We start from the raw sequence: 26,327 nt of genomic DNA, 5'->3' as shown, positions 1-26,327 counted from the left end.
TACTATGTACGGATGCCATATCTCTAAGTCCTAGACATTTTCTTTACTATACTCTGTTATTAGTGCTAATTTATCCCCACCTACTCTTCAGTAAGAGCAGCTGGGAGCTTATCTTTAAAAACACAAGAATAAAGCACACAACAGGAATATTAGATTTCTGGGACTAAAAAACTATTAAATATTGTAACAAATACTAATAAATGTTATAAATAATGGCAAAAGTCAAAAAGTACATTAAAACTAAACTTTCACATAGAATAAAATATAGTAGAAATAATTTTTTAAATGTTGGTCTGCTAAAAAATATCTCGCAGTATCTATCCCTATTTTAAAATGAGAGGTGATATTTAAGTAACTCTGATGTAAAAATATGAAACTTGATGTGTTAAAGTGAAGATAAGATTACATAACATATAAAAAATACTATAGAAAATTGTTAAGAATGGTAACAATTTGTTTTGGCTGAAAATTAAATCTAAAGTAGGCCCTTACAAAGAAGGCCTGACTGACTCCCTGGCACTCTTACCATGACTTACTTTGGGCTCTATTGCCCTTCTTTTGGTTTCTCTAAAGCACTTGACTGTTTTCCCATGGGTCTTTGCAGCTGGCTCTCCTTCCTCAATCAGGAGTGTTCATGCTGCATCATGACCCTTCCTTGCTACCCCTTCCACACTTTGCAGAGTTGGCATGACCTCATTCTTTGGAGCTTAGGCTCAATATCAGCTCCTCAGTAGGCATTAGTTAACCAGCAAATTTAAAAATAGGTTCTCCCTATTAGTCTCACTTTTATTATCTCATACCTTTTCCATCGTAAAACATACCACAATTTGTAATTACACTGTTGATTTCTGCTCAGTCATGTACACCCTGAGCAGTCACACACAGTGACAGGCACTTCTAGGCATTTAATCAATATGTCCTGAATATATATTTTTTAAAGGGGGGAAGGGAAAAGAAATAGTCAGATACATTGAAGCATAATTTTAAAAACATCATTTATAAATAAATATACTTACATCTACATTGCCAAATTTCTTTAAAAATTTTATTCCATGATTATGAAAAATAATTTATAACCAAAACAATATGTGAATAGCTATAATGTTCTCCCCACAACCCTGCCAATGGCAATGATTACAGCATCTAAAATGCACAAGATAAATGGAGCCCCTGGCTGGCTTGGTCAGTAGGGTGTGTAATTCTTGATCTTGGGGTTGTGAGTTCAAGCCCCATGCTGGGTGTAGAGATTGCTTAAAAGAAAAATCTTTAAAAGTTAATAAAATAAAAAAATAAAATACACAATATCAAGACCATCATTTAAAATACTTTTTGTATAAGACCAGTGAACAGAAGCTAAATAGCAGACAACAAAAGGACACAAAATTTTGGATGTAAATCTAAACTTTGCAGTTAATACCTGTAGTATCTTGCTTGGTCATAAAGGATTCAACACCTGTAATGGCTGGAGGCCGAGGTAATCGCCGTGCAATACAAATCAAACATGACTGGAAATCTGCCCAAGACAAGATAAGGGGAAGTTGAAGAAAAGAAGGCAGAAAACAGTTCACATCTATCATTTGCCATTAATGATTTTCATAAAAACAACATATGTTATAGGATCTGACATAATACTGGAGTTACTCTGATCTAATAATATAATATTAGAGATAAAATTGCCTGTAACCAAAAACTGGCAGCTCTGGGTAGAGATCTAGTTAGCATAAATTATCCCTTCCCATTGAATGTTCTGACAGAGACCAGAGGAGACAGATGTATCTCATGTACTTGGATGATAGCAACCTGAAGAAGTGGTTGTCACTAGATTAAAGGAACACAGTGATTTTTTAAATATAGTTTTTAGTCAATTTCCTATGCTTATCAATACTTAATGGCTACAAAGACTATTCTTAACAACCGCTATGCAGATAATAATTACCATATGAGAAAAACACTTAACTCTTTCTGAAGAAGCATTATTTTGCCCTTGATGGAGGATTTTATGTTTTAGGATCTATAATTTTTTTGAAGTCCCATTTCCATTTTTGAGTGCTACACAGAATGTCACACAGCTAAACATGAACTTCAACCATAGAAGACAGACTGGCACTGGCATGTGTATCTTGTAAAAAGTCCTCACTTGACTGTGGCACCCATTTGCAGATGAAAGCTGCTACATGCATGGCCTTTTTTTGTATCCAATTAATTTCTCATCTATTACCTCCCCTAGTCCTTCCTTCAGTTTCTAATCTGTGGTGTCTTGACCTTAGTTCAGGCTAGCTCACATGGAAAACTCATCCACTGGCACATATTTGACTAATGCCCTGTTGGTACCATGTTCCTATTAGAGCGTCAGCTGTGTTTTCATCTGTTCATAAGTTTTCTCCTTATAAATTACCTTGTATGGCCTCAAAAATGCTAACTCCATTCTCCAACGTTCCCCACACTCTAAACTTGAAACTTTCTAAAAATCAGAGCTGTTCAACAGCCTGCTGCATCTGGTACATTTCCAACTGGCAGCAGTTAGCTACGTCTCTTATTTCTAGGCAGCAAGTTGGTTTGAATTTGACATTTTAGTGGGAATGCCAGCTTAAAACTGAGAGTGTGGGGGCATATGAAAGGGGTGATTCTAGGTGCTGGCAATTTTTTTTAAGTATTAAGAAATAACGTAGTAAGTTGAATAGCCACTATGATACATAATATAGTGACGAAAAATACTCTCTGAAAAATACTGTTTATAATCAGTTACTCTCATGATCTTTAAAGCCATGGAAAAAGCGATCAAACACCTTAAAATCACCCTTTGTTTTACCTTCTCCATCCTCTTGAATTGATTTTGGCTGTGACACGGTGAAACACTGCATGACTTCGTACCGCTGGCAAGCTTCTTGGTTCTCAGTGCCTGGCTCATCTGGAGGGTGAATTAGCATCCTGCAGTTAAAGGTATGGCTATTTCGTCGTGTTGCCTCCTGAGGCCAAGGAACTCCATTTACTGTGGGAGAAAAATTGATTATATGTCCGCCAATAGGGTGAAAAACTCTGAAGATACAAAAGACATACATTTAGCCATCTGCTTTATAAGATATTCAGATGAAAAGACATATCTCTTCACATCTAACATTATCCTGAGGCAACAGGATACTTGTATTTCTTACCAAATATAAATGTCTAACAATTACAAAACTGTAAAATTTTTAAGAGATTGTGCAGGATTTCTCCCCTCAAAAATAAGGCCTTACAAATTCATAACAGTCTTCATAAACAGTTAAGGGCAGAAATTAAAAAGTAACAGCTTACTACTCTTTTGCTCAGATTTTTATAGCAGTTAATTAATACACTTTTCCATTTGTAACTGGAAATGAAAAAATGATTGGAAGCCACAAATCCAATGTAAAGCAGGAGTTTTAACCTGGCAGGTATGTATTCTTAAGGATGAGCTTGTAAAAATGTGCACTTTTTTGGGGAGAGGATTCAAAGTTTCTCAGAGGAGACTGTGAGTCAAAAAATATTTATAATATACAGAGACCAACCTTGGCTTCTTATAACCATTTTTTCTCATACTTTATATGCAACAATGCCTCAAATATAGTGGATAATCAATAAGTTATTACATAAAAATTGGGGTACCTGGTTGGCTCAGTCGGTTAAGCATCTATCTGACTTTTGATTTTGGCTGAGGTCATGATCTCAGGGTTGTGAGACTGCGCCTTGAGTTGGGCTCTATGCTGGGTGTGGAGCCTGCTTAAGATGATTTCTCTCTCTCTGTCCCTCCCCTCACTACCTCCCTCTCTAAAAAATTTTAAAAATAAAAAATGTAAAGCTATTATATAAAAATGACTGTTAAAACATAAATGTTGCCTGATTTGATAGAAGAAAATGGAATTCAGTTATAGAAAAGATGTCTGTATATATATATATATATATATATATATATTTTTAAGATTTCATTTATTTACTCATGAGAGACAGAAAGAGAGAGAGGGAGAGAGAGGCAGAGACATAGGCAGAGGGAGAAGCAGGCTCCATGCAGGGAGCCCAACGTGGGACTCGATCCCAAGTCTCCAGGATCACACCCTGGGCTGAAGGCAGATGCTCAACCAATGAGCCACCCGGGCTGCCCCAGATGTCTGTATATTTCAAGTGATCATCACTGTGTGATGGGTCACTATATCCCAGTTACAATGTTATGTTCAAACCATGGTGACAGTCAGAGGGTTTTTATTTATTTTTTATTTTTTATTTTTTTTTCCAGAGGGTTTTTAAAAAGGCTCTCCTCTCACCATTCCCAATAGTTTTCTTACTTTATCCTCCTCACTGACCCTCCTTCCTTTTAAACATTTCATCAGCCTGTAACTGTTAGAGAAAATCATGGAAACAAACCTATACTGGAGGAAGAAGTCTTGGTTTTGCTATGAGCTAGCTATGAGGTTTGGGTTAATTACTTTATCTCTGCACCATCTTTAAAATAAAGGAATGTGCTATGTTATCTCTAAAGTAATTTATACTCTAAAATTCTATAACAAAACACCAAAGACCCCTTGATAATTCAAATATCAAACTAGTGATTTTAATAGAAGTAACCATTTCAGGCCTCTAGGTACTATAAACACATAGTACTCTTTTCAAAGAAGAAATAAAGCTTCTATCCTATTGAGTGAATAACATAGAAAATAAAGAGGTACAGATTAACATTTTATTTGCATGTGTGGTTTAGTTATATAGAATTTCTAGCCAATGCCCTCCCCTTACTTTTAGAGCACACATAGGCTAAGGAATAGGCACAGGGTTTAGCAAATGAACAGAGGCTAGAAATCAGACTCCATCCATCCTCTCAGCTAGACTCTTTTGTCAGCAATCTGTCCAACTATATTTGGAACTTCTGAGTTGAAACTACTGATCTCCAAAAATGTTCATTTTAATACATATATAACATGATAGTATTTTTTCACTCACTCCCTTTTTTTTCCTTTTGAGCAGGGTGGTGGGAAGGATATACATTTGTCACTTTCTTGGACATAATCAAAATTAAAAACAGGTAATTTCAAGCAGAAGCTTCTGGTGGCAAGGCAGATGACTGCTCTGCTTCTCATTACTGTCACATGATTAGGGCATAACAAGAGGAACAGGATAAAAGGAATGCTATCACTTGTTTGATGATACCCTCCCTTCATATTTACATATTGGGCTGAAATTAAATTTAAAAATATTTTTAATATAACATATTTCAGAATAATACTATGTATTATAAATATAATTACTGTATAATGGAAGAATAATTGCTATAGGGAGTTCATATTTTTTTTAAAAAAACACATTGCTCTGTACCTAGTGATTTTGGTAGCAGATTCTTCACAAATTCTGCATGATCCCCTACATGCAGTATGCTGTAGACACTGGTATTCATTAATTCCTCCTGATTGTAACCCAAGTAGCTGGTCACATTCTCTGACACAAATACAATTCTCCCTTCACAGTTCACAACAAAGAAAAATCCATCCAAAGCCTGCAAAGTAAAAAAAAAAAAAATTAAGGGATTGAAAGGTTAAAAATATAAAAGAAAAATAAACATAACACATTTCTCTATTGAAAAAGATAAAAAAATATGGCAAGTTAAAAAAGATTTAATAGAAGATTTAATACTTAATAGAAGATTTAATACTGCATGTTCTCTGTAGAAGGGGTATGATTTTGAAACAGACTATACAGTAATAAACAGCAGACATGAATGAGTGTATCAACCCTCTGAGAGAGACACATGGTAGCAGATGTGAAGCAAATAATTGATATTCATACAGTCATAAGCATCTCTCAACTATAGGTTAAGACCTGGTTTCTACCCTCAAAGAACCTATGGTACAGTGCTACAGAGATATAAATATAATAAAATACCAGTAATGCAGCATCAGAAACATACACCAAATATTCTATGAGCACAAAGATAAACACCTAACTTGAGGTTGGGGTGGGAAACAAAGAAAGGCTGTTTGCAGACCCCTACCTGAGTTCTACAGGACATAGGAGGAGAGGAAGAGGAATGAGGGAAGAACAGTCTAGGCAAAGGGGAGAGTGTGGCACATTAAGAAACAAAAAAGCCGTTTAGAGTTGCTGGAGTACATGGTATAAGATAGGCTCATGGCAGGAAATAAATCTGGAGAGGCGGATAAGAGCCAAATCACAGAGGGCCCTTCTATGCTCTGATACAGAGCTAGGGGTCTCCTAAAGGATATATATACCCTAAGGGGAGCATTAAATCCAGAGGTGCAGGGAAAAAGTTAGAATCTCTATTTATAGTGTAATCTAAAATACAAAGAAGAAATTAAGATTAATAAATCATGCTGACACCCTGATACCTCAACTCAGTCCAGACAGACATATCGCAAACCATGGATTCCTGACAGAAGATCCAGAATGTAGAGGTTGATGACTGCACCCTACTTATATATAACCTTTTTAATTGGTTTTATATATATATATATATATATATATATATATAAGTATAGATATATGGTTATATATAACAATTTATTGTTATACACTACAGTTTACTTGCTATAGAATATGCATAAGCAGTAGAAACAAGACCTTTGGAAAACAGTACATTTCTAGGATTTTGTAACAAGATGTAAAATGACCATGAAAATCCTTCATGTCTCACATAAGTGTGCTAGTTATCTGTGGTAAAAATTCTTAAAAGAGCTAATAATGTCATGGCTTATTCATTTTTCTTTTTTAAAAAGGCAAGTGTTCCAAATTTGCTGACCTTTTCTATGATGACAAGTGGTTATGATAATAAGTTACCTAGCAGATGTTTTCCAAATAACAAACACACTTAATTTTGTCTATCCAGGGTAAAGATGAAATTTAAACAATGAAAAAGTAAACTGCCTTTCAAAAAGACACTTACGCTACAGAGACAGAACATGAAAATGCATGTTTTGAAATGTTACCTTAGTTGTGACTTTGTCGCCAAAATGATGAGAATTACCTGTAAGAATTTTCTTCTCTGTGTAAAATGTTAAAAACAGGACTTTTTACCTGCTCAAAAATCTTCCAGTTTCAGTAGGCTTTAAACTCATTTTTTTTTTAAATGTGGAAATGCAACACCTTTTGATTACTTTGGAAGAATCACCAATTGAGATAAAAAAAAGATGGAATTTCAATAAAAACCTAGGGATATAATTAATGATCTAAAAACCTCACCATCAGATAAACCCTTTGCTAACCTATTTCATGATTACAAGAACACAGATAGGAAAGCACCCTCATTTCTAACTAATCATTTTGTTTGGGTTTTTATTTTTTTTTTTATTTTTATTTTTTTTTAATTTTTTTTTATTTATTTACGATAGTCATACAGAGAGAGAGAGAGGCAGAGACACAGGCAGAGGGAGAAGCAGGCTCCATGCACCGGGAGCCTGACGTGGGATTCGATCCCGGGTCTCCAGGATCGCGCCCTGGGCCAAAGGCAGGCGCCAAACCGCTGCGCCACCCAGGGATCCCTTGTTTGGGTTTTTAAAAATTAAATTAGCTATCAATTTCATAGCAGATGATCAATACATATTATTTGCCTTATGGTTTTTGTGAAAATAGAAACAATGGAAATACAGCTGTATCAATTATTTAAAAGTAGATCCAAAATTACTTAAATTGTTCTTAGCTATTAATTGAATCTGTATAAATATAATTTCACTTATATTATTTTTGGTCTCTTAAAGTTTAATAAAGAACAGTGTGGGTATAACTGTGTCATAGTTTAGAGCAAGAAACAGTATTTTTTAAAAAGATTTATTTATTCATTCATTCATTCATGAGAGACACACACACACAGAGAGAGAGAGAGAGAGAGAGAGAGAGAGAGAGAGGGGCAGAGACACAGGCAGAGGGAGAAGCAGGCTCCATGCAGGGAGCCCAACGTGGGACTCGATCCCGGGTCTTCAGGATCACACACCCTGGGCTGAAGGTGGCGCTAAACCGCTGAGCCACCCGGGCTGCCCCAAGAAACAGTATTGACATCAAGACAGGCAAGCAAAGTCTGGTTGTTCCATGGTGAGCCAACTGCAAGGGCCACACTACCCAGCCTCTATAATCAGCTAGTTTTCAGTGCCTCCTTCTTGGTTCCTCCCTCTCTACCTCCCTGGTGACCCTGTTTATCCTCAAAGCCACAGTTAGTCTCTCCTTTGCTTTCTTCACTTTCTATGTCTGTCTCTGGAAGTTGCTTTTTAACTGCAGAGGGAATGGGAGAGAACAAGACCCACTTCTGGGATCATCTCTGCCCAGTCTGAAGACCAGCCAACAGTGGGCTCAGTATCCAGCACCTATGTATTCACCCGGACTATTTGGTGTAATTATTTTTAAAGTATCTGTAAAATCAAAGGACTCCAAAGTTCTCCTTTATTATAGTAGGCCTGGAGCACCTGTAGTATCCTTTCCACAGACCCACTGGGGCTTCTCCAAGTTCTCCTCCTATTGACTGTACCTCACTTTACTGCCAGGCTGGGGGGTTATTCTAGTAACTGGCTTTTGGAAAAATGCAGCTGATCTGCCTTACAGGGAGTGAAGAACTTTCACCAGGTCTCTCTCTGCTTGGCCTCAGTTACATGGACTTGTTGTTTCCTCTGGGAAGTCTGGGGCATATTTCTTTTGAGCTTCCCCAGAAAAGGCTGGCTTGGAAAACAGGTCTACAAAGGCTCCCTCGTGGTTGCAGAGTTGTCCTGCTGACCCTACTTCTGGGATGCAGACAGCCTGTCTCTTGCTGGAAATGCCTTTTTTTTTTTCTAATTACAGTTGATATATATATATACTTATAAAAACTGCTTAAGTAGAAAAATGAAATAGTAGAAAATCTGCCAAAATCTCACCCCCAAAAGACTGGTAACATTTCAGGGAATATTCTTTGAGACTATTCCTATGAATATACAAACATCTCTAATTTCTTGAAGTATGACTACTATAATCTGCTAATAATCTCTTATTCTACAAGTTTCCCTTGTATGTTGTGCATATAATTAACTTCCAAGGTGCTTCTGGGAAGGAATCTTTCTGTTTCTCCATGCCCTGGCAGTCAGTCTTCCACCAAGCTGCACACAGATGGTAACAAACATCCATCCATTCAGCACATTAGCAAACAGAGGGGTTTCTCTCCTGACCCCCCAGTGTTTCATGGCAGGGTCCACACTGGCCAAGGCTTTTCACAGGGCTTTGGCTTTATATCACCCCATAAGCTTCACTATCACCTACATGCTAGTTAACATACAAAAATTCTGAGATAAAACACACAATTCTCAACAATTTTATGGTCTCTGAAGGGAAAAAGACAAGTACGCATAGCTATAATATAGTACAAAGAGGAATTCAAAAAGGTTAAGCACAGAGTGAAGCACTCAAAATGGGCAAAGGAGCTACTGTTTTTGGTATGGACTACTGGGAGGAGGCCACAGTACACCCAAGAGAAGTCTTAAAGGATACGGAGTAGTAACTCAGGTGGATAAGGGATGGAAAGGACATTCATAACAGAGGAAACAGACCAGAATTCAAAAAACAAAATCACCTTGTATGCACTTGTTACTATCTGTGTTATATATAACAGCAAAATGCGTTTTTTTTTAATCTTCCACAAAAACAAAAAAATAAGAAACTTATTTTAAAGGCAATGGGCATTTTTTTGAAGGCAACGGTTTTAAGCACAAGAGTGACATGATCTGCTTTAGTAAAGATCGTTCTGGCAGTAGGTTTGGCGTGCAGACTGAAAGCAAGAACAGTTGCAATGCTGTTGTGATACTCCAGTTCAAATGAGAGCCCGCATTAAGGCAACAGCAGTGGAAGTGACAGAAGAGAATTTGACACAGGCAGAACAAATAGCGTTTGGTGACCTCTTGCAGCTGTGGAAATGAGCATTTAGGGAGATCCTTCACTAATGATGTAAGAGTCCTGGTATATAAGTGCCTTTTTCTGAATCTACTATTTTATTATTTTATTTTATTATTTATTTATTTATTTTTACTTTTTTCCCCTCATATTTTTAAGCCAGAGGTAAAGGGACACATTGTAAATTTAGTTTTAGAAATGTTATATTTGAGGGGCACCTGGGTGGACTGCATCTGACTCTTGATTTTGGCTCAGGTCACGATCTCCGAATTGTGAGACTGAGCCCCGAGTCAGGCTCATTCTGGGCAGGGAGTCTGCTGCTTAAGATTTTCTTTCTCTCTTTCTCTCTGCCCCTCCTGCGCCTGCTCTTTTTCTCTCTCTCAAAAAAAAAAAAAAAAAAAAGAAAAAAGAAAAAAAGAAAAAATATATATGAAATGACTAAGGAACATTCAAATGGGGATGTTTAAAAGGTAGCAAGATAGAGTAAAATTCTGAAAAGAGATCTGAGCTAAAGATAGACATTTGCAATTTACAGGTACATATGGAATCATCTGGTTTTCTGTTTATTTGTTCTTAACTATGATCATCTTTTTTCCTTCCACAGAATATCTGATTTCCTTTGGAGACTTACTTTCTACTTATTTCCCATTAAATAAAGTCTCAGGAGATTCTTAATCAGGCCAATGGAGACTTCCAATCTGAATGGGGACCTTGAGGAAAATTAGAGAAAGAACAAACATGGCAGGAATGCGTTCATCCTAGCAGCAGGGCACTCCTGATGGGTCTTTCTAGGAGACTGTTCATATCCTATCCGCTCTCTAGCGTCCTTAAGAGTAAGAGGCTGGTTTTATCTTATTTCCAATTATGGTTCAGTGGTATCCAAATAGCACTCCAATAAATTCACATTTGCTTAATTTAGTCAGAATTGGTGTCTGCTGCTTGAAAACCAAGTACCCTAAATGATAATTTATACATACCTACATGCACACACATGTACACAAATATATCACAGGACACAGACACAGACGTAGACAAAAGTACCCAGGAAATGTGCATGGGATAACAAAAAGGAAAAGAGCAAAGGCCAGAACCCTGAAGGATGCAGACATTAACAAGGCAGGTGAAGAAAGAGAAATTTGAGGGAGAGGCTGAGAAGTAGCTGGAGAGGAGATAGTTTTGTCAAGGATACAACACGAAGAGTCTTAATAAAGCGGGACTGGGTGGTGAACGGTGGTCAAGAGGCACACTGTAATGCAGGGAATGGCACAAAGTGAGGTTAGGAGGCCTGAATGCTGAGGAAGGTAGGGAAACCTCCATGACTAAAACAGAATTTTTCTTGGGAAGCAGTGGGAGATAAGAAGCTAGAGTCAGATAACGCAGAGTTTTGAATAAGAGGTAGGGAAATTCAGACAGTAGAAACAATGGACAATGAGGACGACAAAAAATGCAGGAGTACTTACTATGTGTCAAGCAACAAATATTTGTTGAATAAAGTCTAACTCCACTCTCCTTTTAAATATGAGGAAATCACCTCCAGTATCTTCATTCTTAACTCATACTACTTTATGTTTAAAAGGGGGAGGGGCACCTTGGGGCTCAGTCAGTTAAGCCTCTGCCTTCAGCTCTGGTCATGATCCCAGGAATCTGGGATCGACCGGACCCCCCTGTTGTCAGGTTTCTTCCTCAGAGGGGAATATGCTTCTCTCTCTCTCCCTTTGCCCCTCCCCCTCCACTTGTGTTCTCTCTCGCCTGCTCTGCTCTCTGATAAATAAAAAATTTTAAACAATAAATAAAAGGGGGGAATAACTGGAAAAATATATTCTGAGAATTCCTCATAGGATGGTTGATAATTGGTTACTTTTTAGATGTGCACATCTTCTATCTAAGCAAGTCCCTCTAGATCAATGCTGCCAAAGAGAACTTGCTGTCATTGCAAAAAGTTCTGTATCTGTGTGTCCAATACAGTAGTCATTAACCACATGTGGGCACTGAGCATGTTACATGTACCTGGTGAGGATGAAGTACTGAATTTTTAATTTTATTTAACTTTGAATAGACATGTGTAGCTAGTGGCTATCTTCCTGAGTAGTGAAGCTCTAGACTGCCTGAATGAATCCAAGGGCAGTGTCATGATGGCTTTTCACCACTTCTCCTAGCTGCTCTGGATTAGATTATATAAAGTTTAAGGCAATGAGGACAAGATTGGGGGATGCAGAAGAAGGCAGAGAAAAAGCTGCTGATGGAGGCAGTGTTCAAGTCTGTAAAAGTTAGTAATTCTATTTTGAAGTCTGTTTCACATATCTATAGCTAATGAAAATACTGTTAGCTCCTTGAAGTCAAGAACCTAAATATATTTCTATTCTGAGGTTTCAGAATTTCTAACTTGATGTGCTTTTTCATATTTGAATTTGCTTGCCTGATGGCCTCTAAATCATGTGTGATACTGTGTTACAGCTTTTCCTTGATTCACAGTGGTTTTCAGGTAATAATTTCATCAGCTAAAAGAAATAATTCCTACTTTGTTTTCTTTTTATAGTAGCTTTGAATGGACATTTTCCTGTCATTTCCTCTTCATGTTAAAGTGTTGTGGACTTGTCTCACACAGCAATAATGAATGTTTACATAAATTAAAACAGCAGTAATATTCTCTATCTCCAGGTGTGATGTGTTCGGTTTGTTGGTAATCTACTTGCTTTCCATGTTGACCTCTGAAGTTTCTGAAGAATGTATGATGAAGCTAGGATTTAAGTGATCACCATTTTCCTACAGGAACCCCCAAAATCTCAACAACTTGTACCACCTTACACTTCTTAGTATCTCAAAAGACATTATATGCAGAAAATAAATTCAATAAAATATTTAATGAATCCAAAGGAGTCCTGAGCCTAGCTTTAAACTTGGCACTGAGAAGGCAGACAGAACCAACACAGGAAAACTGGGCAATATGCAAGAATTAGTCTACTAACATCCTGTGGGGTAGAAGAGATAGGCAGTAAATGCTGGGGAAGAGCAGGTCTCCAGGAAGTGCCAAGGGTACTCAAGCAGGGGGCCGGTGACGTGCCAGACCGGGCAAGGAGATGTGGTAGAAGTTGGAAATAAACCAAAAGTTACTTTTCTTTCTTTAACATATTTTCCTCTAATAGCTTCCATTTTAAAATTTCAAAATATAGCAAATTTGAAAGAATTCTGTAGTGAACATCCATACATTCACCACCTAGATTCTACCATAAACATTTTTACCTTACTTGTTACAACACTGTTTCCAAAATATGGTCCTGTGTCACACACTCAATTCAGTAGGTTATGAAGAGGATATAATAAAAATTGTCGGACTCGATCAGGTATGATTAGCATCCCCTCTTGATCCTGTATGCATACACACTCTCAGATAGCAGTCATTTCTGTTCAGTTTCAATGACCTATGTCTTTATATATTTTTTACAATCTACAAAATACGTGCATTTCCTTAGTAAAAATCATTAAAACTGACAGTGTAAGTAATACAGTGGTTGTGTCACATGAAGGGAAAATGAAGAATTTAGATTCTGAGGGCGAACTGCTAATAGGAGAGTAAAAAATATTTAGCAGCCTGTTAAAAATAAAGGAACAGAGTATGTGAAGGGTTAGAACAAGAAGTACATATTTAGGTTTCATCTCCTAAAGCAAAGAGCACACAAAGAATTTCTGGGGCTAGAAAAGCCAAGAACTGAATTTTCAGAATATTCTCACATTAGCAGTATTGGCGGAGAGAATTATGGATAATAAAAAAAGAGCAATTAGTTGGGGTAATAGGGGAAAAGGTATACGGGAGCTAGAACATAAAGAGACCCATACAAGTCTGAGTTGTCAGAAAGACTTCACCAGAAAGGAGGGCCTTCAAGCAGGACAAGAAAAGGAGAATTTATTATTTATACAAAATATATTAAAAATATATAAAATATGTGTCTATGTGTATATATATGTATGTATATGTATTCATGTAAGTGTACAAATGAAACTAGGCCTAGAGACAGAAAGGCATACTCTGAAGGGAATGAGTGTGTCCACACACACGTTCGTAAACATTCATGTATGAGAGGGGGCACTTGAGGTGATGAGCTTGCTCGGAAATAAAACATCTGCATTGAGAACAGAGGGAGTGAGGATTAGACAGGAAAAGCTGGGGAGAAAATGACAATAATTACAAGATTATTCAAGTTTCAAGGTTCTTCACTTTAAAAAGTTTAGGAGAGGGTTGGTAAAATATTAAGTTCCCTTATAGTATTTACATAAACAATTAAAAATTTTAATCAGGAAACGTTTTAGGAAAACATCTACTCTGATAAAGTGTGGCATCCCTTACTCAAAAGTGAAATTTTACCATAGATATACATAGATAGCACTAGCAAACTAAATTCTAATGTTTTATGCTCCCAAAGAGTCCCAACCACTCCAGGAATAAACGGCAGAGCTGTGCAGCAGGCTTCAGTTTTCCATCTGACTACATAGAATGCCTTTATGAAAAGTTCTCATATTCATTATTCATATTTAATTCTGAAATAGCCATAACTGTCAAAATAGATTATAAAACAATTATTAAAGGTTTTGAAAACTTACTGTGTTTTAAAATTTATTAATTAGAAGTAAAACATAAAAGATAAAGAAAAAACCAAATTGGCTTAGATCAAAGATTTTGATCATTTTGTGACTAAGTGAGAACAGCTACCTCCAACAGGAGAGGTCCCAGGGACTCCTTTTCTATCACTCCCTGACTGCTCGATGAGATGTCTGATTTCTGCACTTCATCATCAGTTGTGGATTTCTCTATAATAAAGAAATAAAAAGTCACACATCCAAAAAGGGTACATTTCTCCATAATAGCAAGTTTGTGAAGACAAGATTCACCTAATTTAAGATTCAAATAACATCTATTATCTAGGTGATATTTATTAATAGTATTATTTCATCTTAATTATACTCATTTTATGGATGACAAAATTGAGGGTGACAAAGATTGAGTAACGTGTTACACATCATATAACTAATAAATGGCAACAGGAAAATTTGAATTCTAACCTATTAAGTCCAGTGTTCCAACAGTGGGAAAAACAGTATAAATACATAGCCTTTTGAAAAAGTCTACACCAAAAGTTTTTAAGAAATGACTAAATTGTAGAAGAATGATGATTTCCTCCATTTTTATACTTTTCTGATTTCATCAATTACCACTGAATAAAGAGTGAACAAATGCTCTTTCCTTTAAAGCCTGCATGAATTTGCTAACCTTTCACATTCATGTCATGGCAATCTGATTGATAAACCCGTAACCGCTAAATGATCCTGAAATTCTTTTGTGCAGTGATGCTATGCTGGAAAAGTCATCCATCATCTTAAAGCAGCACCATACTTAAATAAGTTTCCAATCTGTCAAACTAGTTAGTTAGCCAAAAACCAAATGTGGTATTATTGAATACAGATATCATTTTTTCACTTTAAAATATGAACTATTTCATATATTACAAAAAAAAACAGAAAATGACATAGCGTACGTTCACATAGCCACTGTTCATTTTTCACAGATGTTAACATTTGCTTCAGGTCCTTCCTTTTTAAAAAATAAATGTTGCACAAAGAACTAATGCTCTTCCACCATTTCTCCTCTGTCCCTTTTCAGAAATAACCAGCATTCTGAGGTCAGTGTAATAATTTCTACACTGTTTTTATTAAAGTACACATGTATGATTTCATGAATAACAGATTGTTGTTTTGTGTCTTAAAGTTTACATAAATATATAGAATTTTTCCAACTTACTTTCATCAATCAATATTATGTTTGAGATTTAAGCACACTGATACAGATTTGATTCGTTCATTTGAACTGGTATACAGTATTATATGAATAACCCACAGATTTCCTAGTTCACTATTAACAAACCTTTGACTATCACAGTGCTATAATAAACTATTTTCAGTATTTCCTTTTTTGTACATGTGTGACAGGTTTCTTTAGGGTAAATACTAAAAGTGAAGTTGCTAGATCATATAGGGTCTGTGTATTTTCTATTACTAAGTTTGGGGCAGCTAGGGGGTTCAGTTGGTTAAGCATCTGCCTTCAGCTCTGGTCATGATTCTGGAGCTGCAGAATCGAGCCCAGTTTCAGGTTCCCTGCTCAGCAGGAAGCCTGCTTCTCCCTCTCCCTCTGCGACACCCCCCACCCTCTGCTTGTGTGCGCTCTCAAATAAATAGGTAAAATCTTAAAAAAAAAAAAAAGTGCTAAGTTTGATAGATTGTTCTCTAAAGAAAATGTACCACTGGTCATGTTCATGGGTTTTTATTTTTCTTTATCTGCATGGACAGTTGATGTCACAATTTTGTGTGTGTGTGTGAATCTAATGGGTGTAAAATGTCATCTCATATAGTATTCATAGTAACAGCTTTACTGAGCTACAATTCACATAGCATGCCATTCATGCATTTAAAGCATACAATTCGGGATCCCTGGGTGGCGCAGTGGTTTGGCGCCTGCCTTTGGCCCAGGGCGCGATCCTGGAGACCCGGGATCGAATCCCACATCAGGCTCCTGGTGCATGGAGCCTGCTTCTCCCTCTGCCTGTGTCTCTGCCTCTCTCTCTCTGTGACTATCATAAATAAATAAATAATAAAAAAATTAAAGCATACAATTCAATGTTTTTTTGTATATTCACAATTGTGCAACCACCTTCACAATGCATTTTAGAACATATTCATCATCTCAAAAAGAAACCTTGTGTTCTTCAGCAGAGTCACTCCCCATTTTCCAAAACTACCAAGCCCTGTGCCAACCACCAATCTACTTTCTATCTCTATGGATTTGCCTATTCTGGACATTTTATATAAATGGAAACATACTTGTGTGGTCCTATGTGATGGCTTCTTTTGCTTGGCCTATTTTCAAGGTTAATCCATATTGAGGCATTTGTCAATACTTAATTCCTTTTTGTTGCCAAATAATATTCCACTGTATAAGTATACCTCATTTTACTTATCCATTAATCAACTGATAGATATATGGGTTGTTTCCAGTTTTCAGCTATTTATGAATAGTGATATTATAGATATTTATGTGCAAGTTTTCATGTGGACATATGTTTTCATTTGTCTCAGGTATATACCTACAAATGGAATTGCTGGACAATATGGTGGAACTACTGGACTGTTTTCCAAAGCGGCTGCACAATTTTATTTTTCATTCTTACCAGCAGCATATAGGGGTTCCAATTTCTCCCATCCTTATCAACGGTTGTTATCTGTCTTTTTGATGATAGCTATCTTATCTCATTGTGGTTTTGATTTGCATTTCCCTGATGGCTAATGATATCGAGCATATTTTTCCTGTGCTAATTTATTAGTCACTTATAGGTCTTTGGAGAATGTCTATTCAGAGCCTTTGCCTATTTTTTAATTGGGCTATCTTTTTATTATTATGGTATAGAAGTTTCTCATTTATTTCTAAGATCCACTTCCTTCATCAATTCATGTTTTTATAGTATTAAAACACAGGTTTTTGTGTTTTAAACAAGTTTGCAAAAAAACATAAACCATCAAGTCCAAGTAAATTAAATAACTGTGTGAAAAGCAAAACATCTAAAATTTTAGGCAAATCCTAAGGCAGGAGTAGCTAAGTGACCTACTTTCTGGCTTAAGGAATGTGAACAGAAATGACATGCAATTTCTGGGCCTTATCCTTAAAAGGAAAGAAGCATGCCTTCCCATTTTCTTCTTCCCCCTTCTTGTCAGCTGGGATATGGACAGGTGAGCCATGTCTAACCATGTGAGTAATGGTAATATACTAGGAATGACACAGCAAAAAAGATAGAAGGAATCACAACCTCTGACACATTCATAGATTATCTTGTTAAAGCTACTGTGTTTGGGGTCTCTTGTTACAGTAGCCTAGCCTATAATTGTAGCTAATATATTCCTTATTTCCCAATAACATGTTTATTTGCTATATCTTGATTATGTTCATGACAGACATTACTGACATGCAATCATAAAAAGACTTGAACTTACATCAACCTTCTACACATATATTTCTCCCTCCCTCCCTCCATTCTCCCAATATAGTTACAAGAATTTTTAGAGCAATCAGTATTTAACGTCTATGTTACTGTAGCTACATAAATATACGGTTCACAAATGAGCCAAGGTATGTGCTACAATTTACATTTCTTATATTTTGTGTTTTAGTTTTTTTTTTTTAACTCATCTCTAAACTGTCCCCAAGAGCTGAAAAATTCCTCTCAATTTGGTCAGTCATCAGATATTCTTCCTTTTTTTTTTTTTTAAATGGAACTATTCCTCCTGGAGACCCATATCTACCTGCTTCAACTGGGACTGGCTACATTTTTAGGCAGATGTACAACTGTAGTTCTAGTCTCCTTCTATCTTTCTTCTGTTAAGATTCTATGGTTCCCTTGGATTAAGATCTTATGCCTTTCTTTCTTGGTTTACTACCTTGGTTTTGGTAGCTACTTCTGAAAAAAGTACACAAAAAAACTTTTCAACTGAGGCTTTGAACATCTGAAAATGTCTTTATTTTGCACTCATACTTCATTTGGGTGCACAGAGTTCCAGGTTTAGAACTCTCATTTTTCAGTGCTGCTATTCAGAAATCTGGATACATTCTGAAAATATAGTATGCACCTATTTTTTCCTTCTCTTGTATTTTCTCTGTAGTGTCTAAAAATTGTGCATTGGTATGGGTTTTTTCTTTTTTCCTTTCTTTTTTATTCACTGTGTTGGGCACTATATGAGTGCTTTCAATCTGGAAACCCACACTGCTCTAATTCTGAGAAGTGTTTTGTTTTGTTTTTATATCATTACTCTTATAATTTCCTCCCTTCTATTTGGTCTGTTCTCTTTTTCTGGAATTAATCATATGTTACACCTCCTGAACTAATCCCATAATTCCCATCTTTCCTTTGCTTTCCACTGCTTATCTTTTTACTTTACTTTATTTTCTAAGGGATTTCTTCACACTATCTTTCAACCTTTCAAAAGATATTTCACAATATCTTTTCATCTATTTATTCAACAAATATTCATGAAAGTCTACTACATAGCCAGGAATTGTTTTAGAGATGGAGAACACAATGATGAGCAACAAAAATCCTCACCCTTAGGGGGCTCTAGTGGGAGTAGGAAGAAAATGTGGATAGAGGGGGCAAGACAGGGAACTGATTTTGTCATGTTGACCCATTCCCAATGGTCAGTGTCTGTGTGTCTTTTCTTTGGATTGCTCAGGATCCCCAGAGGAGTCCTCTCACCTCTGACTTAGGGAGCATGAGTCAGGCTGTCAGGGTTTAAGATCAAGCAGCAAGGAGACATACAGCCTCTTACTGGCTTTCCCCTGCAGACTTAAAATACCAGTTTCTCCTGTCTGCTCAATCGGCTGTCACTAGACAATTGACTTTCCAGCTTATAAAATCTTAAAATCCTGTCACTTTAATCATTACAAATATATTTGTTTATAATCTTTTCACATTGCTGCTCTTAATCTGAAGTTCTTTTGGGACTGTTCCTTATGTTTGTTATTTGGGGTCCTACTTACTGTAGATTGTTTCCTCATATGTCATTTAAAGTTTTAGCATAAAATCACCTTGGGAGCAATTTTTCTTTGGGAATGTCTTGGGGCCAAGAGACACTCTGCCTTTGTGTCTCTTTTAACTCTTTGCTAGGGATTTTGTGGTGTGGGGTCTTCAGTAAATATGGCTAGTATAAATATGAATCATAAAAAAAAATGAGAGTCTTCTCAGAGGAGACTGTTTCCCACACCCAGAGCCAAGGCAGAGACCAACTTATTTTTCAGATGGAGAGAGTTACCTACAACTGAGCTACTGTCTTTCAACACTGTGCCAAAGCTTCAGGTCTGACGCCACAAGTTATGTTTTTTGACTCTATCCCCTATGGTACCAGGTTCTATAACCTCCCAAGGCAACAAGTGTTCAAGTTAAATTAATAAACCTTGTTGTTATAACAAGAAGGCTCTCAGATTCATGTTATAAAATAAAGACCATCTAAACAAAAATGTTTAATAAAATTATGAAATTCAAAGCAATTTCTTAATAATAAAAAAATAAAATCACATATTATAAAGGTCCTTATAAAAAAGCACACAGCCATGGTTTTGTTTTGTTTACCTTGTTCCATTCTCTTCATTAACTGTATCTGATCGACTGTCTTCTTCAAAATCTTGCATTTGTCTGGTTTTACACTCAAACTGTCAATGTCACTGATGTTGGCAGATAGTAACTCAGCTAGCTCTTCTAAATATTTATTTTCTTGCTCCCTGCGTCTCTTTTCAGTGCTGTTCCACAAAGAAAAACCAGTTAGTGTACATTTCTATCACCATACTTCCTTCTCTGTTCAAGTACTTAATATTAACAACCTTATAGAGATCTGTAATTTTATCTGAAATATAAAGTCAGATTTTGAAAACAATCTAAATTCACATCTGAAAAACAGATACTCCAAAATACCAAAGTGCAGAAGACAATTCTGGCCAAAATACATAAAAAGAAAAACTGCCATCACAGATGTATTTCCTCCTTAATGATGTAAATGTATCAAATATTTCAAATAGCCAATGAATGTTAAACATTAAAAGGAAGCAGACAGTACATATACAAGTTGCACTTGGAATTTATTTTATACTCTAAATAATAACTCCTTGAAATAGAAAATGTGAATTTTCAAATAACTTTGATATATATAAATTAAGCAGTGAGATTATACTAGTTCAAATAAGTTATACTCGGAAATCTGAAAAACTCATCTCTAATAAACTCTTAATTTGGATAATGATTAGACCATTAGTTGGTCCTCATCAAAAAGAAAGGAGTATCCATCCAAAAAGTAAAATAAAAATAATGGATCAATAATTAGAGATAAGGTACAGAGAATGTCTTTTGTATACAACTTTGTTCTAAAAAAATAGAAAAGACATCTATTTATAGGTTCTCATAAATGTAATACAATCAATTTTGATTTATCTGGAAGCAAAATAATGAGAACAAAGGATAATAGTGCAAACAGCTAGCATTTTATATTCATTCAAATGAAGTGAATGAATATCGTTCACTTTTGTTTTCTAGTCTTTACTCCTGGTTTAATTAGCCAAATCATCAGGCAACTTGCTTTATGTAATACATGCAAAGACAGTGAAGTATTACTTTGAAATGAATTTTTCCATTATCAAATTAACATAATAAGAAAGACTGGTCACAAATAGCTCTTTGTTTTAATAAGCAGCAATCAAAATCATCTGGTATAATGGTAGAAAAAGAGGTGAAAAGAGGGAAAGATCAGTTGCTTTTTAAAAAGTTCATAATTGACAATTAAAATACCACTTTTCGTAATAAAAAACACGATAAAAGCAATAGCATTTCCATAACAATGTAGTAGTGTTGAAAAGAACCAAGTCAACCAATCAAATGTATTTAACTACATAAACAAAATACTACAAAATGGTACACATCCCAAAACATAACCAAATTTTAAAACCATAATAATCATTGTCTTTATCTTTAAAGCCTTTCATTATTGAGTTATTAGTCTCATTTTACTTAGTAAAACTTTATCTGAGAATTTCCAGATAGTATATGCAGCAAGGTATTTTGACAAATTTCACACCAAGGTGTTGAAAACATGAAGAAAATGAGTAACACACATTTTCATATATGCAAGGTTTCAGAGAACCCCATGTCTGCAAATTGACAAGTATTTAAGAGGACACCTGTTTTTGCCTTAGAGAAACTAATTCATACTACACTTATTTTGTAGATTCAGTTTAAAGTATGATCTGTTTAAGTCCAGGAGTCTAAATTCCAATATGAGTAAATTGGATTCATGTGGTGGAACTCTCAAATCTGTTTTTGACATTAAGTTTTATGTAAAACTGAAATGCCTGACACCACTGTAGAGTAAAAGAAAGTGATAGAATGGCAGGATAGTCAGACAGAGAGGTGAGAGAGGAAGGAAGAAGCTAAGAGTAACGAAATGCTGAGGTGTCTATAAAATGACTTAAGAATGAAACTAGGAAAATCACCACAAAATGAAGTAACTAATAAGCAAGGACAGAAAATGAGAGCAGATATATTCAAATAAAGTTAAAACTGAAGAAGGGGCAGGTGTGACAAAAAATTTCTACCTTAATGGAAAAGAAGGTTTCCTTTATTACTCTGGGCCACCTACATTTCATCAGCCCAACAGACTTCCATTGATCTGGCACACATGCTAGTTAACAAAGCTATGAATTAACTCCTCATGTATCTTTTGTTTTCAACTACTAGCTTTTTCATAAATGTTCCTCTGCTTATTATGTGCCAGATAACCTTGTAATATGTACCAGGGACCCACGGTTAAATTAGAGGTAGCCCCAATTAGTGTGAGAATAAAGAAAAGGAGCTATTACACTGACAAGACTGTAATACTACAGAAGCTCACAGAGGTAGCACCTAGACCTAGAGAATGAATTGTCCCAACCCAGCCAGTAGAGAGGGATTGGTTTCAGGGTGGGGGAGGCAAACAAACCCAGTTTTTTCAAAGGTATAAAATGAGAATGAAAATGTCAAGTTAAAGAACCTGTAAGTAGTTCAGCATGGCTGATGTACAAATAAGAAACAAAAGGGCAAGAGATGAGGACCAGGCCGGATCATGAGGGCTCTTGCATACACCATGATAAAGAGCATGGTATATTGCTTAAAAGCACAAGTTGAAACTTCCTCAGTCATTTATTAGCTTTGTAACCCTGGGCAAGTTACCTGGGCAGCAATTTACCTTCTCTAAGCTTCAATTTCTTTAACTGCAAAACAAGGATGATGACATTAATTATCTCCCAGAATTTTGTGAGGATTAAAGATGATACATGTAAAACGCTTGGCAGAATTCCTGGCTATTAGTTCAATAAATGTTATCTATTATCAACATTTTGGCTATGATTATTTATTTTCAGGGTAAGAGGAAGCCCAGAAGGGTTTTAGAAGAATGTGTGGCATGACCAGATTTGCAAGCTCCCTGAAGATAGAAAACATGCCTCATTTCACTTATATCCTTATAACATCATGCACACCATGCTGGTTGAATAGCAGGCACTTAATAAAGCACTTGTTGAGGTGAATTAGAAATGTTATACAGGCACAAGGCACAGCTATCCACTATTTTGAGACCAGCATTTTAATCCCCATTCTCCAGTAGAGTTAAGGAATGGAGAAAAGAGAATAGGAGGAGATATGAGACATCTCATCCCATCAAACAATTACTAAGAAACTCTATCAGGGCTCATGGGCACAAGGGCTCTCAATACCCTAAAATATAACGTACACTTTTATGATTAATGAGTTCAAAATCTGTTTAAAGTGACAGCAGATAACAAACCAAAAGAAACATGACAAGGTGGTATTCATGTGCAAACTCCAGTTTCAAAATCACAAAGTTTTGGTTTACCATATCAAAAATATCAATTGAAAACTAAAGCCCACACTTATAAACCTAAAGGAGAGAATGTTCTCAAACATTCTGAAAGCAAACATACAAGGATAAGGATTATCCATACAAACATATAAGGATTATCTTTAAAACATCTGAGAATAATATATTAGTTTTTGATATTTATAATAACATGATTATGTAGGTACAAAAAATATCAAAGTTTTATAAATAAACCATAAAACAAATAAGAAAGTTCAGAACATTAGACCAATAATCCCAAATCATTAGTATTCCTGTATATTAAAAATTGCCAATTAGAAGGTGCAATAGACAAAATGATATCACTTCTAAAAGCAATAAAAATTCTGTGGTACCCTGGAATTATCTAACTAAAGACGGGCTAGTTGTTCAAAGAGGAAAATTATAAACTATTGCTGAAGAACAGTGAAGACTTGAATAAGTGAACAGCCTTTATATTTACAAATAAGAACACTCTAGAATCTGGAGTCTAGAAAATAAAAATGTCATTTCTCTCCCAATTTAATGCATAAAAGTAAATGAAATTCTAATCTAGATCCCAGGAGTATTTTTCCCCCCAGAAGAAACTTAGAAAACTGATTTTAAAATATGAATGGAATGGTAAAGGGACAAGAACAGGGAAAACAATTTTGAAAAATGACAAAAAAGAATGTCCTGCCCCTTCAGATATCAAGGTGACTGTCATAAGAAGGTTCGAAACTAGAACTCTATCTATTCAGGAACTCAGTTTATGATAAAGGTAACAGCACAAAAGCAGGGAAAGGATAGGGTCATTCATAACCACTTCTATTCTTCGTAGGAAAAAATAAAACTATGTCATACACAAAAATAAATTCCAGATTGATTACAACTTTAAATATTTATTAGAAGAAAATATGTAAAAATGCAGTGAAGGTCTTGAAGTAGAGGGGAAAATATTCTTTAATAAGACCCCTCCCATGAGCTTGACACATGAAAACTGAAGGTTTTAAAATATGTCAAAAGATTTCAAAAACAGAGTTAGACTGAGAGATAGCATATGAATCAAGTTTAAGCAACAAATAGTAGTACCTAGAAAATTAAACATAACTCTTACAAATAAAAGGGACAAACACCTTAGCAGGAATATGGGCAAAAGATATAACCAGGAAATTCACAGAAGAGGAAAACAAAAACCATGATCAATGTATCTAGTCATCAGTGAAATATACTTGAAACTGTAACCCCACACACATCAATCAGACTGGCAAAGAGTTAAAGTGAGGAGAGAGAGTAGTGTGGGTAAGGATGTGGAAAAAAAAAAAGCTCTGGATGCTTATTATTTGAAGAGCAATGTGGTAGTTACCTAGTTAACAAAAAATGTACACAGATCCAAAAAAAAATATGTACACAGATCCTAAAGGAACTCTTACGTATAAAGTAGGAGGTGTATATGAGGATGTTCGCTGCAGTGCTAGCAGTAAGAGAGAAAATTTCTAACACAAAGCTTGTTTATCTATAGGGAAGCTCTCTTCTGTAGAGAAATGGATTTTTCAAATGGTATACGTTGCTGTAATATAATATTTAATCAAAAGGTGACAGGACTGAATCTATGTGCTTATATCTCAAGATGCATGCTGCAAAGAGTGTATCATAGGAAAATATATATGCTATACAGTATTGTACAATATATATTTACTCACCAATCCTTTTATATACATAATTATTAAAAATGGAGAAATTAATTGCAGACAGATCAATTTAATCATTAATTATTTTACTACCTTTTTTCAAACAAGACTATACAAATATGATAAAATATTAACAAAATACTAATACCATAAAATATATGTGATGAGTAGAGATACTTTCTTAGTGTCTATACTTTTATAGATTTAAATAATTCCCCCAAATAAAAAAATTAAATCCAAAAAACATAGTTTTAATTATTTATTCTTAAGTTTTCCTTTGTAAACGACTGACTTTCTTATATACAGATAGAAATAAGAACATTAACTCTGACAACATAAATCTGGATTGTATCTTGATATCCTCTGAGCATCTGGAGACTTACCTGTGGTTATGAGTACTTAGGTTATGATCTCTCTATGATAGTTCTCTGAACTGATTAACTTTTCTCTCTCCAGTCTAGAGCCCTGGCACTCTCGTTAAAATCCTTTACTTTCCTTGCCATGAGAAAAAAAGCGTGTAATCCAGTGACAAAAGAGTCTTTTGTCACTTCAACTCTCTAGATCAGCTATTATCAACTGGGGCCATATTGCTTTCCCCATCCTTGGGAAATACTGACAGACATTTGATAATGTTTGAAGACATTTCTGGCAATCACAACTGATATGACATTTTGGTTATCACAAATGATATAAAGATGCTACTGGCCTTTAGTGTGAAAGCCCAGGATATTGCTAAACATCCTACAATACAGGATAGTGCCCTACAACAAAGAATTATCTGGCTGACAATGACAATAGTGTGAAAGGCTGAGAAAGCTTGCTTTAGATCCTAGAAGGTGAATGGATCCCCACTCTTCTCCTCTCAGGTAGAAAGCTGCTCTTTTGATGTGATTGTGGTTCCTTTTCTATCTGGAATTTGTTAGTCTCCTTAGCAGTAATTCTCTTTTAGCCAATTGAAGGTGATCATATTTCTTACAATATACAAATATTTAATTTCATAGAGATCCTTTAAAATCCTAACATTATAACAATATATTTCTTTGTTCTACTAAGACCATAATGTTCTAAGATAGCAATTAAAGATGTACAATGAATTTATCTATTCACTTGACAAATACTTACTGTGTCCTTACTCTACATAATCCAAATACTATGCTACAAACTAGGGATAAAACAGTAAGAACAGACAAGGTCCTTACCAAATGGTAGTCTAAGTGTGTAGTGGAGAAGTCAGGGGTTTGTGAAATAATCACATAATTAGTAAAAACTTGAAATTATGGATCAGAGCTATAGACATAATGTGAGACAGATACACGAATGAGGGAGATT

General features: G+C 35.6%; 1 protein-coding gene across 9 annotated transcripts in view; it reads right to left on the bottom strand.

Moving 5' to 3' along the window:
- NCOA1 (nuclear receptor coactivator 1) overlaps positions 1 to 26,327 on the bottom strand; it is a 245,257-nt gene that overhangs the window by 67,464 nt on the left and 151,466 nt on the right. For all 9 annotated transcript variants that reach the window (XM_055327207.1, XM_055327201.1, XM_055327209.1 and 6 more), the window contains 5 exons: positions 20,022 to 20,188; positions 14,567 to 14,664; positions 5,323 to 5,500; positions 2,810 to 2,989; positions 1,418 to 1,513 (listed from right to left, as the gene is read on the bottom strand). In XM_055327207.1, the coding sequence (XP_055183182.1) occupies positions 1,418 to 1,513; positions 2,810 to 2,989; positions 5,323 to 5,500; positions 14,567 to 14,664; positions 20,022 to 20,188 (719 nt within the window). The remainder of the gene's footprint in view (positions 1 to 1,417; positions 1,514 to 2,809; positions 2,990 to 5,322; positions 5,501 to 14,566; positions 14,665 to 20,021; positions 20,189 to 26,327) is intronic.

This window comes from Nyctereutes procyonoides, unplaced genomic scaffold, assembly GCF_905146905.1.
Source record: "Nyctereutes procyonoides isolate TBG_1078 unplaced genomic scaffold, NYPRO_anot_genome, whole genome shotgun sequence".
NCBI classification, from domain to species: Eukaryota; Metazoa; Chordata; class Mammalia; order Carnivora; family Canidae; genus Nyctereutes; species Nyctereutes procyonoides.
Note: the sequence above shows the minus strand (reverse complement) of the source record. Positions and strands in the feature narration are given on the sequence as shown.